The 12,924-nt window shown below is 37.4% G+C and overlaps 1 protein-coding gene across 9 annotated transcripts in view; it reads right to left on the bottom strand.

Annotated features, from left to right (window-relative positions):
• RNF111 (ring finger protein 111) overlaps positions 1-12,924 on the bottom strand; it is a 40,612-nt gene that overhangs the window by 8,110 nt on the left and 19,578 nt on the right. For 7 of the 9 annotated variants that reach the window (XM_071755046.1, XM_071755047.1, XM_071755049.1 and 4 more), the window contains 8 exons: positions 12,184-12,310; positions 9,420-9,583; positions 6,552-6,749; positions 5,353-5,672; positions 4,227-4,482; positions 3,163-3,514; positions 1,702-1,827; positions 786-912 (listed from right to left, as the gene is read on the bottom strand). In XM_071755046.1, the coding sequence (XP_071611147.1) occupies positions 786-912; positions 1,702-1,827; positions 3,163-3,514; positions 4,227-4,482; positions 5,353-5,672; positions 6,552-6,749; positions 9,420-9,583; positions 12,184-12,310 (1,670 nt within the window). The remainder of the gene's footprint in view (positions 1-785; positions 913-1,701; positions 1,828-3,162; positions 3,515-4,226; positions 4,483-5,352; positions 5,673-6,551; positions 6,750-9,419; positions 9,584-12,183; positions 12,311-12,924) is intronic. The other 2 variants (XM_071755045.1, XM_071755043.1) reach the window with 1 other exon arrangement.

Genomic DNA, 12,924 nt, shown 5'->3' on the forward strand with positions numbered 1-12,924 from the left:
AGAATTCTAGCATTCACTTACAGATGAGCCCACAATGTTGATTTGAGAGGGCTAATTAATGTGTTAGCAACACAAAATACCACACAGAAACACAGAAAACAGTCATTAAACTGAATTTGTGTCTCTGTGAATTTTCATGAACAAAATAATATTTGTAGCTTTATTTTAAATGATTTTAAAAATAATATTCTCTACAAGTCAAAGTTATGCTGATTTTTCTTGTTTTCTACTGTAGATTTTAAGAAGTCATGTGCAACAAGGGACTTGTTTACCCTCACATTTCCTGCTACAAAATTATATACTTTATCACACAGAATCAGGGTGATGAACACCAAATATTACCTGAAAACAACAAAATCTCTAGCTGGGCTGTATATACACCTTAAAATGAAGCACCAATGCTAATCCTCATGCACTGGGTGGAAAGTTGGTACCTTTAACAATCCAAAACAAAGAATCTAAACTTTAAAAATCAGATGCAGAGGGTCAATGCATTGCAATGCAAGTGACAATTTAATTCAGGTATGTTTCATTTTACAAGAGCTGAAGTTAGAAATGTTAAGTGTCCTGAACTGTTTTCTCTTATTAGACATGAGCCTGTTCTAGCTCCCTACTGGGGAGCAACACACAGGAACATTGGAGTATTTTCTTCTTCAGTTGAGCCATTAACTTTTGGAGCACTGTGTACATGTCCAATTAAACGCAGTAAACATTAAAATAATTTTCCTGAAAAACAAATTATTACAATGAACAGTGATCTGTTTTTGCATAAGCTATCTCCTTACCATTAGAGGAAGAGCCCCTATCTGCAAGTGATGAAGTCGAGGAGGTGCATGATAATGGGCCAAGTGAGGATGCAAGGGCCCTGGAGGGTAGGTAGCTGCAGTCACACCAGCTTCAATTCCTAGTTCCCTGTCACATGAATAAAAGTTGCATTACAGTAAAGGTAAAAGTGACTCCTAGATACAATTCCACTGCTTTGGAAGCACACAACACATCTCAGCTACAGCAATACTTTCGTACGAGCTGTGTTTTTTTTTTTTTTAAACTTATTTTAACTTGGCTAAAGAATGATCTTAATCCTAGTATAACTAGAAGCTGTTTTTAAATCAGCTGTGAAGATTTAGTATAACAGATCAGTAGAGGCAACATCTATTTTATCATGCACAGGAATATTACCAATTTAGAGTCTTTGTAGCTCAAGCTCCGGGAAGAGCAGCTGTGACACATACACCTCTTGGTCAAAAATATCTTTTTTTAAATTAAAAAATACACTGCAGAACTTTAAATTTAAGCTTCCTGAGTGGGCCTGATGCAATTTTAAACAGGCCCAAAGGAGAGACTGAATAAATTAGTCTGTAACTCAAATCTAAACCTCTGTTGTACAAAGAAGATAAATAAAATTATAGTCTTCAGACATGTTTTACTTGTCTTTTTAAAAATTAGTTCATGAAATACCTACCTAGAGTCAGTAACACTCAGTCCCATTTTAAAAGCAGAAGATAAAACCCCATAAGAATCTATTTAAGATACTGAGTACTCAAAGCAGTATTTGAAAGACATACCAGCACTGACAAATTTAAACCATAGGTGCATGCTGTGCTTTTTAAAATCCCAGCCAGCATTACCAGCACTATGACCAGCACATTATGGTCTTCTGTCCTGAGTCCCAAAGAACTAAAATAGTATCTGATTACCCACCAGGCAGATCTCTCTGGAGCTTGTCGTGGATGGGAAGACATTGTCTGAGGCACGTGAATGTGATGCCCATGCCCATAATTGGGATGCATCCTGTGAGGATGTGGAGGAGGCCGTTCATGGGCACGTCTGAAAAACATAAAACAGCATCAGTTAATTTCAGAGTCTTGCTAGAATCAAGAAAGCAACATACATAATCAAAACATTACAGAATGAATTGCTGGAATGCATTCAAAATAAAAAAATTCCCATAAACTCTTTTGATATCAATTTTAGACATATTAGAAACTAATTGCAATACAGATTTCCTACTCAAAGATAAAGCCAGCTTCAGCTTCACTTGGCAGATGTGACTGCAGAAACACTGACAAAAACATTTAATCCTAACTTCAGACTGCAAGTAGGAAAGCAAAGGCCACACAGCAGTCATGTTCAGATTCACAGTGATTCACCGCTAAACTGGTTTTTTTCTAGTAAAACTATACCAACACAAGTCATTAGGGGGAACTTAAAATACTGTTCAGAGGACATTTTCCTTGAAACATGTTTGCAGCATAGCTTAAGTAATAAGAGCACACAGTTTTTTCCATGCCAGCTGGTACAGAACAATTACAGTTTTGGAAAAATTTGTTAAAAAAACCTCTCTGTTGGCTGACTTCTGTTACTTTGCCACTTTTCAGTTACAGGAAGAAATTAATTGCTGGTTTTCTTTCGATTGGTTTCAATGCTGGAAGTATGTAGGACCAACAACTAGAGAGCTCACTCTTGAAATTCTGTTGGATACTTGAAAGCATTATCTCCAGAATTAAAATAACTTAAGCCACATTGTGATTGAAGATCAAGCCAGTACTGACCTGATTTCTGTTGACACTATTGTCATTAATCTAGTTTACAACAGCAGCATCTTTTAAGCACATCAGCAAAGCTACCCCTCAACAATTATCACATTCTCATACAGATACTATTCATTCTCTTCCTTCTCTTTTAAAGAAATAAAGGCACAGTGAAACTATGTATCTAAGGTTAAGTTTGACTTAAACTCTTAAGATAAATTGTTCATTTTATTTTAGGTAAATTAATCAGATAAAAAGAATCTTAAAAGCATCAATAAGACAAAACACACTGTCAAGGAACAAATTTGAAAATAACTTGTGCTTTGCAGCCTGAAAAGGAATTCCTGCCTGTTATCTAGATGAGTAACAGGCAAGAGAAACATAAGTTTCCCTTCTCTTCCATTCCTCATTCATGCCTTACCTGAAGACACCATTGAGAGATGTAATTAGCAAGTTCAGTCTTAACACTCACACAACTGTGCTGGTATGAACTGACACTGCTTACCATGGTTTAACACTAACAGCTCCTAACCATGCAATTAACAGTTTAAGATTCACATGCAACATTTTACAAACCTGAGGGAAATGAATTATATGTTTAGATATTGCTCTGAGTACATTTGTGACATACGTTGGGTGTTGCATCATTCTTCTCCTCTGGACCTCCATCCTCTGGATCACTTCATGAGGATGTAGCCTCTGTGCTGGAGGTGCTGTTGCAGGGATGTGATGGGATATTGGCTGGTGTGTTGCAGGAAGATGCTGTGGTATTGGAGCAGCTGCGTTGGCTAAAGGATGAGTTGGTGGTGGAGGTGGAACAGGATGAGAAGATGCATGAGAGGAGATTGAAGGATGGAAGGGATGCACGGGATGAGGGATAACATAATCTACTTGAGGTGGAGGTTGTGGCTGTGGAGGAGGATTTCCATGAGAGTGAGGACATGCAGAAGTTTGATGGTGAAGAGGTCTGGTCAAAGAAGCATCTGCAATGAAAACATCAGGTGCTTTTAATTTGGTCAGTAGCAGGTTTTGACTTGAATTTATTTTAAGAAGTATCTTCACACAGGTGCTTCAATATTATTACAACATGGATTATGTGTTTATGCAATTTTTAAATAAAGTGATTCCAGCAATATACCCTACAAGAAACCCACACTTTCTGCAGCCAAACATAATTCCACTTGCCAATGTTTGTTAAAAGAAAGAAAAAGTATCTGTGAGATGCATGCCAAAAGAAGGTACATATGGTGAGAAATTTTACTTTTTTTGTTTAAATTTTTAAAAATTCCCTCCCACTGGTCTGCAGAGACATAAAATCCAAAAAAGGAAATCACAATCAAACGAGTTGACTCCCTGAGCTTGCTGAAGTAGAACTCATTAGAAGTACTGGCTTCAGGATCAAAGAGAAAGAAATAAAAAGGCATTACTAAAATATAAAGGAGAGGAAAACTTGAGTAAATACAGCCTTTAAAGTCTGTAATGAAGGTCACTCAAAATACTTTAATTTAACCTTGCTCCTGTTCAAACCTCTAGACAAGCTGAACTGTTTAAATACATTTCTTAATACGTGTTTTGCTAGGCCAGTTCTAAGATCAAAACAAGCAGACAGTACAAGTTTTCATAGCTTGTCATGGAAGCTGTTTTCTAGTTTGTTTGCCCCCCCTCCCCCAGTCCCCAGTACTCCTCAGTACTTACAAGGAGAATGCATATAATGTCGACAGGAAGAGAGTGATGCCTGAGGAGGAGGTTGGGGCTGTGGCTGTGCAACCATACTGGATCCATATCCATCTATTGTTATTGACTGGCTTGGGCCAGCACCAGCCTGGTGCCCATAAATTGCAGTTCGAGATGAAGAACCAGGACAGCAGGGGTCAAAAGCAGATGTTCCATGAAAAGCACCACTCCCATGACTTCTTATACCACTGCTGCTTAAGTCTACTGGCAATGCCTGCTGCATAAACAAACCACCTTTTTGCAAGCAATTCTTCAGATATGGAAAACAAAATCACCCTCAAACATAATATGATAAAAAAATAAATACTGTCACAAGCAACCGAGATGAAAATTTTCAAGTTTCAAGGCTTGACTCTGGAACATTCTTTAGATGTGGTTAAAAATTCTTATTCCTAAGTTCTTGAATCTGGCGAGAAAGACAATTAATTACACCAGATGCATTAAAAAAACCAACCAACCCTATGATGGATAAATCAGTGAGTATGTTGGAGGCAAAAAAAAAAAAAAATCATTAAGTATTTTCAGTTTGTATTACACTTAAAAGTGAAACCAGAGTGATACTTCTGCCTGTTGTAAATTGTTTTGACAGCATTGCTCTTGCTTATAGCCATAGTTTTAGAGCTGTGATTTTTAGTTACTTAAAGTCTTAAAAAGCAATGCTTTTAGAAGAGGAACTGGTTTACTTTTATAACTTTTATAACTTTTTATAACTTTATAACTTTTATAACTAGAATATCAGACTTCATTTTTTATTCCCTCAAAGCAGCTCAATCACATGCATTGCAAACCTGTTATGACTGGAAGTTTATTTAAGGTATTTGTTTGGTTTGCTTCAAGAGCCACTTATGTCTTCAAGTCATCAAGCACATGTCAGCTGTCAACGATTACTTGTTGGATTATGATTTTTCTGTAAAATTAAGATTTTTTTTGGAGTAAATATATTATAGCTCAATTTTTCCTTTTAGTTCCCTTCCATAAGGCCTGCTACAGAACAAAAGGATAATTCACAATTCTGTATACTATTCCATTCTCTCATATCTGTAACAACTTGAAATCACAAAGGGAGAGTCACAAGAATTAGACATGCCTGGTCATGGTAACTGGTGCCAGAACTGCTGCTTGATCCACAAGGTGCAGGCACTGGAGGAGGCCTTTCAACAGGGCAGCTGGAGTCACTGAATGAAGGAGATAGTGGAACAGCTGGGTGAGGGTTGTGGTGGTGGTGGTGGTGATGCTGAAAGTGGTGACCATGCTGCTGAAAGCAGCTTGTATGTGGGTGCCCCAATGCATGATGAGTCTGTGAAGGTCCTCCACAAGGAGAATGCTGAGGGCAGCATGATGGCAACCTTGGCATGGCTGGAGGGCCAGTTTCCAGTGTTGTGTTAGATGCAGTTCTTCTTACATCATCTTGAAGATAAAAAAAGAGAATAATGAAGTCAAAGAAGTTAGTAAAGCTGACCACCACAAAGCAGTGTCTTGAGTAGAAATATAGATGGTACTTCAGGATTCAGTAATAAACCAACTGGACAAACAAACTGGATAAAAAGGAAGAACATTTACTGCCAAATGAACCACAACTAAATGGTTGAGGTGGATGCACTCATAGGAACCACTAGACAGTGTGAATTTGCTTGAACTTGCACAAGTTCACACTAGAGAGTGTGAACTTGCTTTATTTGATTAATTTAAGACATTTTATCATTAGGGGAAGGAGAAAAGATTGTGGTTAGTGTGCAGGATCATCAGACCCTTCTGTGGTCAGCTCAGGCTGTACCTCACCTGACTTACAGATTGGGGCAGAGCATCCATGTTTCAGAAATGTTGTGAGTGCCCACCTGTACACACAGCTCAGTTGTAGGGCAGCATCTACACAGATCTGTACAAATACACTTCCAGTGGAGTAATCTACAGGGTGAGGTTCAAGGAATCTAGATACATTTTTCACTTCCTTACAATACACATTAAAAAACCCACCCCTGTAACACACTGCAATGGATTATTTCATTCCCTATGAACTACATTCTACCTCCTTAAAAAGCAAGGATGCAGTTCATTTGGTATAACCAAATCATTCCAGTAGGCAAAAAGCTGAAGGCTCCAGCACAACTTCCTTTATCTTTGGGGAGAAATCAGTGATATTTTTTCAGTTTCCTGTCCTCTCAATTTATTACTGTTATATTCAACACTACAAGTTCACATGCCTAGAAAATGCCAATTAACTTCCTCTACCTCCTTTGTACTTGAAGGCACCAACACCACAGTTTAAAAAGCTCTCTCATTCTGTACCTCCAGCTGGAGTACCAGCAGTGCTGCTGCTGGGAAGACTGGAAGTTGTCTCTGGAGCTGCAGGGGGCTGGCTGTTGGAGACATCTGGAGCTGCATCAGAGGCCTGCTCTGAGGTAGAGGTACTTGAACCGTTGCTGGAAGCAGAACTCACGACCTGTGGCTCCACCCTGGCTGACGTTGTTGGCACAACTGTGGGCTCTAAGCAAAACAAAAAAGCTTTCATGTTAAATAAACTTCAAAAGCTGCTGGGCTTTTTTATTGTAAAATAATTTTAAAACAGCAACAAAGGGAAATTTTTGATTCAGGTGCTGCCAGATGCTAAGAAAGTTGGAACACAAAAGCTTGACAGGTGTAAAAGAGGAGTTAATTCTGTTCCACTTGTATGTGGAAAAAAATTAGAATTATCTTATTTTTTTATTTTTTTTTAACCAACACAAATTTTAAGAATTAGTAAAAAAAAAAAAAATCAATTCCCAATCAAATCTGACATACTTGATGAATACAATACTTGAAAGATGATTAAATTACTTTGGTGCTTTATACTGAAGACATTTGCTGTAGTATTTTGTAACTCCACAGGCAAATTACTCTATGATTGACTATTACCTTTATCATTTTTAATGCCTACAAAGCATAGATAAACTTTTAGATAACTAACCAAGAACAGCATAGTAACATCTAAACTAGAAGTACTACTGTACAAACTTCAGTCATTCTACATGCATAGTACCAAAAATTACAGCAAGATAAACTCAGTTTCTAGTTTCAAAGAAGATCCATTAATTTGGTATTTGATCTTCTGTTAAAAGATGTCATGCATGTCATTTTGCACAAAGCTAATAGTTGACAATATATTTAATTTGATGCTGGGAGATACACCAAACATTTTATAAATCTTGTTCTCTACCATACAACTGCAAACAGGTTAAAATTTAAAAAAATATATATCTCCTTGATGGTGTAATTCAAATTCCACTTTGAAAGTCTGCCTTTGACTGTAAGTGTGAAATTTCTAATTAGTGACAAGGCAATGAGGTGACAGCAATATGAGGCACCATAAAAGGCAATATCATCAGAAACAGCCCACAAGTTTTAGTATAAATTCCTGCATGGATATAAAAAAAAAAAAAACCAACAAAATCCAAGCATTATGACACTTCAAATACTTCTTACACAAAGTCTCAAGATAAAATATGAATAGTTTTCAAGATTTTTCTCTGTATCTAGTAGTTACAGCAGCAATTCAGTCAGTAAGTGAATTAACATATCTCCCTTCTTGCAAGTTCCTACATTAAAAAACATGACCTGATACCTACATTTAAATTCCTCTGGATTTTAATGTGGCATTCCTGTATACTAATTTTATAAACATTTTGGGAGAAATATGTTAGTATTTAAACTCAGGAAAAAAACAGCATGTGTGCAACACTCATTTAGCTTAATGCTGATAGCAATCACAGTGCTCACAACTGGATGCTAACACATTCTGAAAGCAATCCTGCAATCACACAAATCTCTTCTATCAGACTCAATCACCCTGCTGGCCTGTTGCTGTTTTGACTCACCCTCAGCAATACAGACAGTTATCATTCTCCCCCTCAAAACCAGTAAAAGGCAGTGGGCTTGGTCAACCTCAAACTACCATCTAAGAGAAACTTGAATTCAATATATTTCACAGACATTAATCCAAGAAGAAAAGATGGAGATGCAATTCTTATGCTCAGGGAAGTAAGGTAGCAAAGTTTTAAGAACATTATATTCGAATAAATCAATAAAGTTATGATAAAGCACATAGTTGCCTTGTAGCAGTGTTAATTCAGAATTATCATTTTACACCAGTTCATGTGGGAAATTTGATGTCTAAGCCCCAAAATAGTATCCCTGGTATTCTGAAAGACTCATGTTAAAAGGGTATTTCCTCTACAGGGTGAGAAACATCTAGTCTTAAATATATGCATTACAGAAGTATGAGTTCGTTCAGCAATAATCTTTTTAAAAATACTCTGGTTCTTCAATCTAAGACTAAGTTCTATAATTTGAGGTTAAAGAATAAATAACATAATAGATGTCTGTTCCACTTCAGTGATAGAGCAGCTGGGCTATCTTACTGTAGACCCAGTAAGAATGGCTTTAAAAGGAAGGCCACAAGAGAATCTTTTAACAGGATTAGAAATTAGTTTGCTTAGAATTAAGATTTTTTCATAGAATACTTTATATTTATATTTGCCCCTGTACTCAGCACTGGGGAGGCCACAGCTTGAGTCCTGTGTCCAGTTCTGGGCCCCTCAGCTCAGGAAGGAGATTGAGGTGCTGGAGCAGGTCCAAAGGAGGCAACTGGGCTGGTGAAGGGACTGGAGCACAGATCCTATGAAGAGAGGCTGAGGGAGCTGGGGGTGTTGAGGCTGGAGAAGAGGAGGCTCAGGGGAGACCTCATCACTCTCTCCAACTCCCTGAAAGGAGGTTGGAGCCAGGGGGGGGTTGGGCTCTTTTCCCAGGCAACTCTCAGCAAGACAAGAGGGCACAAGAGGTCTCAAGTTGTACCAGGGGAGGTTTAGGTTGGACATTAGAAAGAATTTCTTTCCAGAGAGGGTGATCAGACATTGGAATGGGCTGCCCAGGGAAGGGGTGGATTCTCCATCCCTGGAGATATTTCAAAAGAGCCTGGATGTGGCACTCAGTGCCATGGGCTGGGAACTGCAGCGGGAGTGGATCAAGGGTTGGACTTGATGATCTCTGAGGTCCCTTCCAACCCAGCCAATTCTAGGATTCTATGATTCTATGATAACTGATACAGGTAATTCCATTCTCCTTAAACTGATCGTTCTGCTTCTGAAATAGGAAGAGATTTCTCTGAGCAATGCAACTTACCATCTTCATCCACAGTGAGGTCCACTACTTCTGCTGCATTCTGTCTCAGTGGCTGTATGACTGTGGAAATCCTGCTGCGGTTCCTCTGCTCTTGAGGTCGTGCAGCATGAGAACCAGAGCTCTGCCCCCAGTGTGATCTTGTGTGCCCAAGCGCTGAACGAGACCTTAAAAAGGTAACATGTTAAGTACTGACCTAAATTTTGCTATTATTACATTTTTTTTTCCTCACTGAGAAGCTATTTGAAATATTTTTTATTATTATTAGAAAAGCATTTCCTTACATTGAAACACCCCATTCGTCTGTGTTCAGTAGATCTGCACCTACAGGCATTACTGCAGCCTTTATCAAATACCAGAATGGCAAAAAAACAACAGGTGGAGTTTGAAGGTCTTTAAACCACATTCATATGAAACACAACAGGTAACTTATTTTAAAAATTACTGTGAAATGCACAACCTCAGTCAGGCAGCAATTATATCTGTTGTTATGTTCTAACTTTGTTAACAGTAAATGAAGAATCTCCCAGTCCTAGGCTATTCCTATGCAGTCTGAAACAGCAGATCTGTGAATCCTGACAGAACTGTGAAGACAGTACAAATTTGTAAACTTTATTCTGTCATAAATTAGCATGCAGAAGAGCCTATTTTCAGAGGATAATTTCTATAACATAGTTCATATTTCCAAAATATCACAGAAGTGCAAAATCTCTGGACTTTTCTTTCTTGAACACTATTTGTGCCCTTCTCCTCTAGGAACAAACACAGCTTTGTATAACACTTAGTTAAACCTGAAAGGTTGCTTAAGGAGAGGAAATCATAAGCCTGTAACTACACCTAGGGAAAGGGATGCTTTTCTCTCTGTAGTATAACACTTAGCACACATTCTACAATCAATGATGCTTTGCAGCTTAAGTTAAGTGGATATTGTCTTTAATTAAGGGAAAAATATTTTTACAGTTCACATTCAAAAACCTTTGACTTACTGGTATTTACATAAATCCAGTGGCTCTTATTTTCAAACTGAAAAGCAGTGTTCTCAGACTTCAGAAATTCACAAGAGGAAAGATGAATAAAATGGAATGTCTTCACTAAAACCAAAACCCACTGCACAAATCACCATGGAGTTCAGTCTGTATTTCTCTTCTGCCTACTCCCTTCATCCCTAAATGTGTAACTCAGTAACACAGATCACTATATTTTCCTGTAGTGTAAAAAGCATACTTGCTGCAGCCTTCTCAATTGGCTTTCACTCCCATTACACTCCAGTAGTCACTGCAATTTAAAGATGGGGTTAGCTCAAAAAGGTACTTAATTAAAGATTGGATTTACATAATGTCCAAACAGATTCGTGTGTGTCCTACTACTATTCCAGAATGAAATTTACCTCCCACACACCTCATTAAAAATTTTGCTATTATCCTCTGGTGACCCAAGATGCACTTTGGTAACACAAGGAGAGGTAAACATCTCACCTCCTACTTCATCTTTCCTTTCCCTTCAGTTAAATAAGAGTTAAAGTTCATGGGAGCACTCCAAGTTTTGTAGGAAAGAAGAGTTTAACTGTGCAAGGGTACACAGGACTGTCAATGTTTACTTCTCTTACAGCTTCAAATCAAAACCAGTGCAGTGCCTATTAAATTGGTATTTTTTTAATTCATCAAGACATTTTAGATTTCTTCTTGCATAAAAGAACAAGCAGACACGACAAGAGACACAAACTAGATATAAGTTTACTCTTAGCATCCAACTGTACAGTGAGCTAATAATATTCAGGAGTTGTTTAAACAGGAATGATTTCAAGTGAAGATGGAGGTGGTAACAAAAGAATACTGTACTGAAACAGCCCTGAAGTTAAGAGTTCTGGGTTTTTATTTCCCTGTTATGATTAAATAGGATATTTTTCTGAATGACTAATGAATATGTTAGCTATATGGTACTGTGTATATTCAGTCTGTGGCCAAGTCCAGGGAATTTCAAAATGAGTAGGTTAGTTCACCTCTGAAGTATGTATGAGCAAACTGTTCCAACCATCTCATGTAAAGACAAGTCTCAACCAGATCTTAATAGCTTTTGACTCTACACATTACAATTTCAAGTTTTCCTCTTCAAGGGAATTAACTTGAAAAGATTCAGCAAAATCTGGTAAATATGGAATAAAACCTCCAGAGACACAGAGAAGAACAGGAAACCATATGAGGCAGCCACTTTGAAAAAGTAGGATGCTTTCCTGAGGGACTGCCCACCAGTCACACTAACTACAGCCACCCCTTTATTTATAACAGATTAATTAACAGATTTATTTTATTTATAACAGATTAATTAAACTGGCAAGCTTTGGCAAAGCTGTGATTTGGTGGTTTTGTTTTATGGTTTTGTGGGGTTTTTTGTTTTTTTAATTTATTTATTTATTTTTTATTATTTCTTTGTTTGAGGTTTTCACTTGCTCAGGTTTTGGTTTTTGTTTGTTGGGGGGGGTGTGTTTTTTTGTTTGTTTGCTTTGGTTTTGTGGGGTTTTGTTTTAGTTTGGGTTGGAGTTGCTTTGCTTGTTTGTATTTTTGTTTGTTTGTTTATTAGGGGTTTTTTTGTAAATAAAAAATGCATATTATGAATCTTGATTTGAATCTCTGTGACATTACCTCATAGGCTTTTGGGGATTGGAACTAGATGACCTTAAAGGTCTCTTTCAACCCTGAAAATTCTGTGATTCTGGGACAAACCTGGAGTCCAGCTAAACTATATTAATACAAAGAGATGCAAGCCTCACCTATAGCTTTCACCAACTGTGACAATCTCCACTTCACTATCTGTTGAGGTAACATTTATTTCTTCATTAGCAGTGACCTGGGGAGTGGAGGATGCTTCAATCACCACAACATCTTCATCAATACTTCCTGATGAGGAAAAAAGAAGAAAGTTTTTATACTTCATCTCAGAAGATGTCATTATCAGAGGCTACTTCTCCCTAGACTGAAAATACATGGAAGTACAGAATTTCACTGTATACATCAAAACTTCAGGTGCACCTTCCAAATATATGACCAGATTACTGAAGGCAGTAAAAATTGAAGTGAAAAAAAAGGAAGGAGACAGAAAATGGGGGGACTGATATGCAAACTTTCATTCTGTGTATTGGAAGCAATTATGGTTAATTTTATTAGCTGTGACACCAAAAAAATTCAGAATTCAGTTTTCAAGTGCATTCAATTAGAAGCACACCAAGGAGAAAAGTACACATATCTGAATTTAGCTTTGTTTAAGAACACTGCAGTAGTCTGGAGAACAGTATATACAAATTTGACAATCAGCCAATACAAACTTGTTTCATTACATTTACCTGAACAACAAAAAAAAAAAAAAAAAAAAAAAAAAAAAAAATCAGCTGAATAGCAATACTTCATGACATAAGCAGTGCTGAAGTAATGATCATAATCTTCATTAAGTAGCTTTTCCACATCAAAACACCAGCCCTAGAGCTGGCAGTACTAAGAGGTATGAAAATGAGATC

This window comes from Heliangelus exortis, chromosome 11 (genome assembly GCF_036169615.1).
Source record: "Heliangelus exortis chromosome 11, bHelExo1.hap1, whole genome shotgun sequence".
Taxonomy (NCBI): Eukaryota; Metazoa; Chordata; class Aves; order Apodiformes; family Trochilidae; genus Heliangelus; species Heliangelus exortis.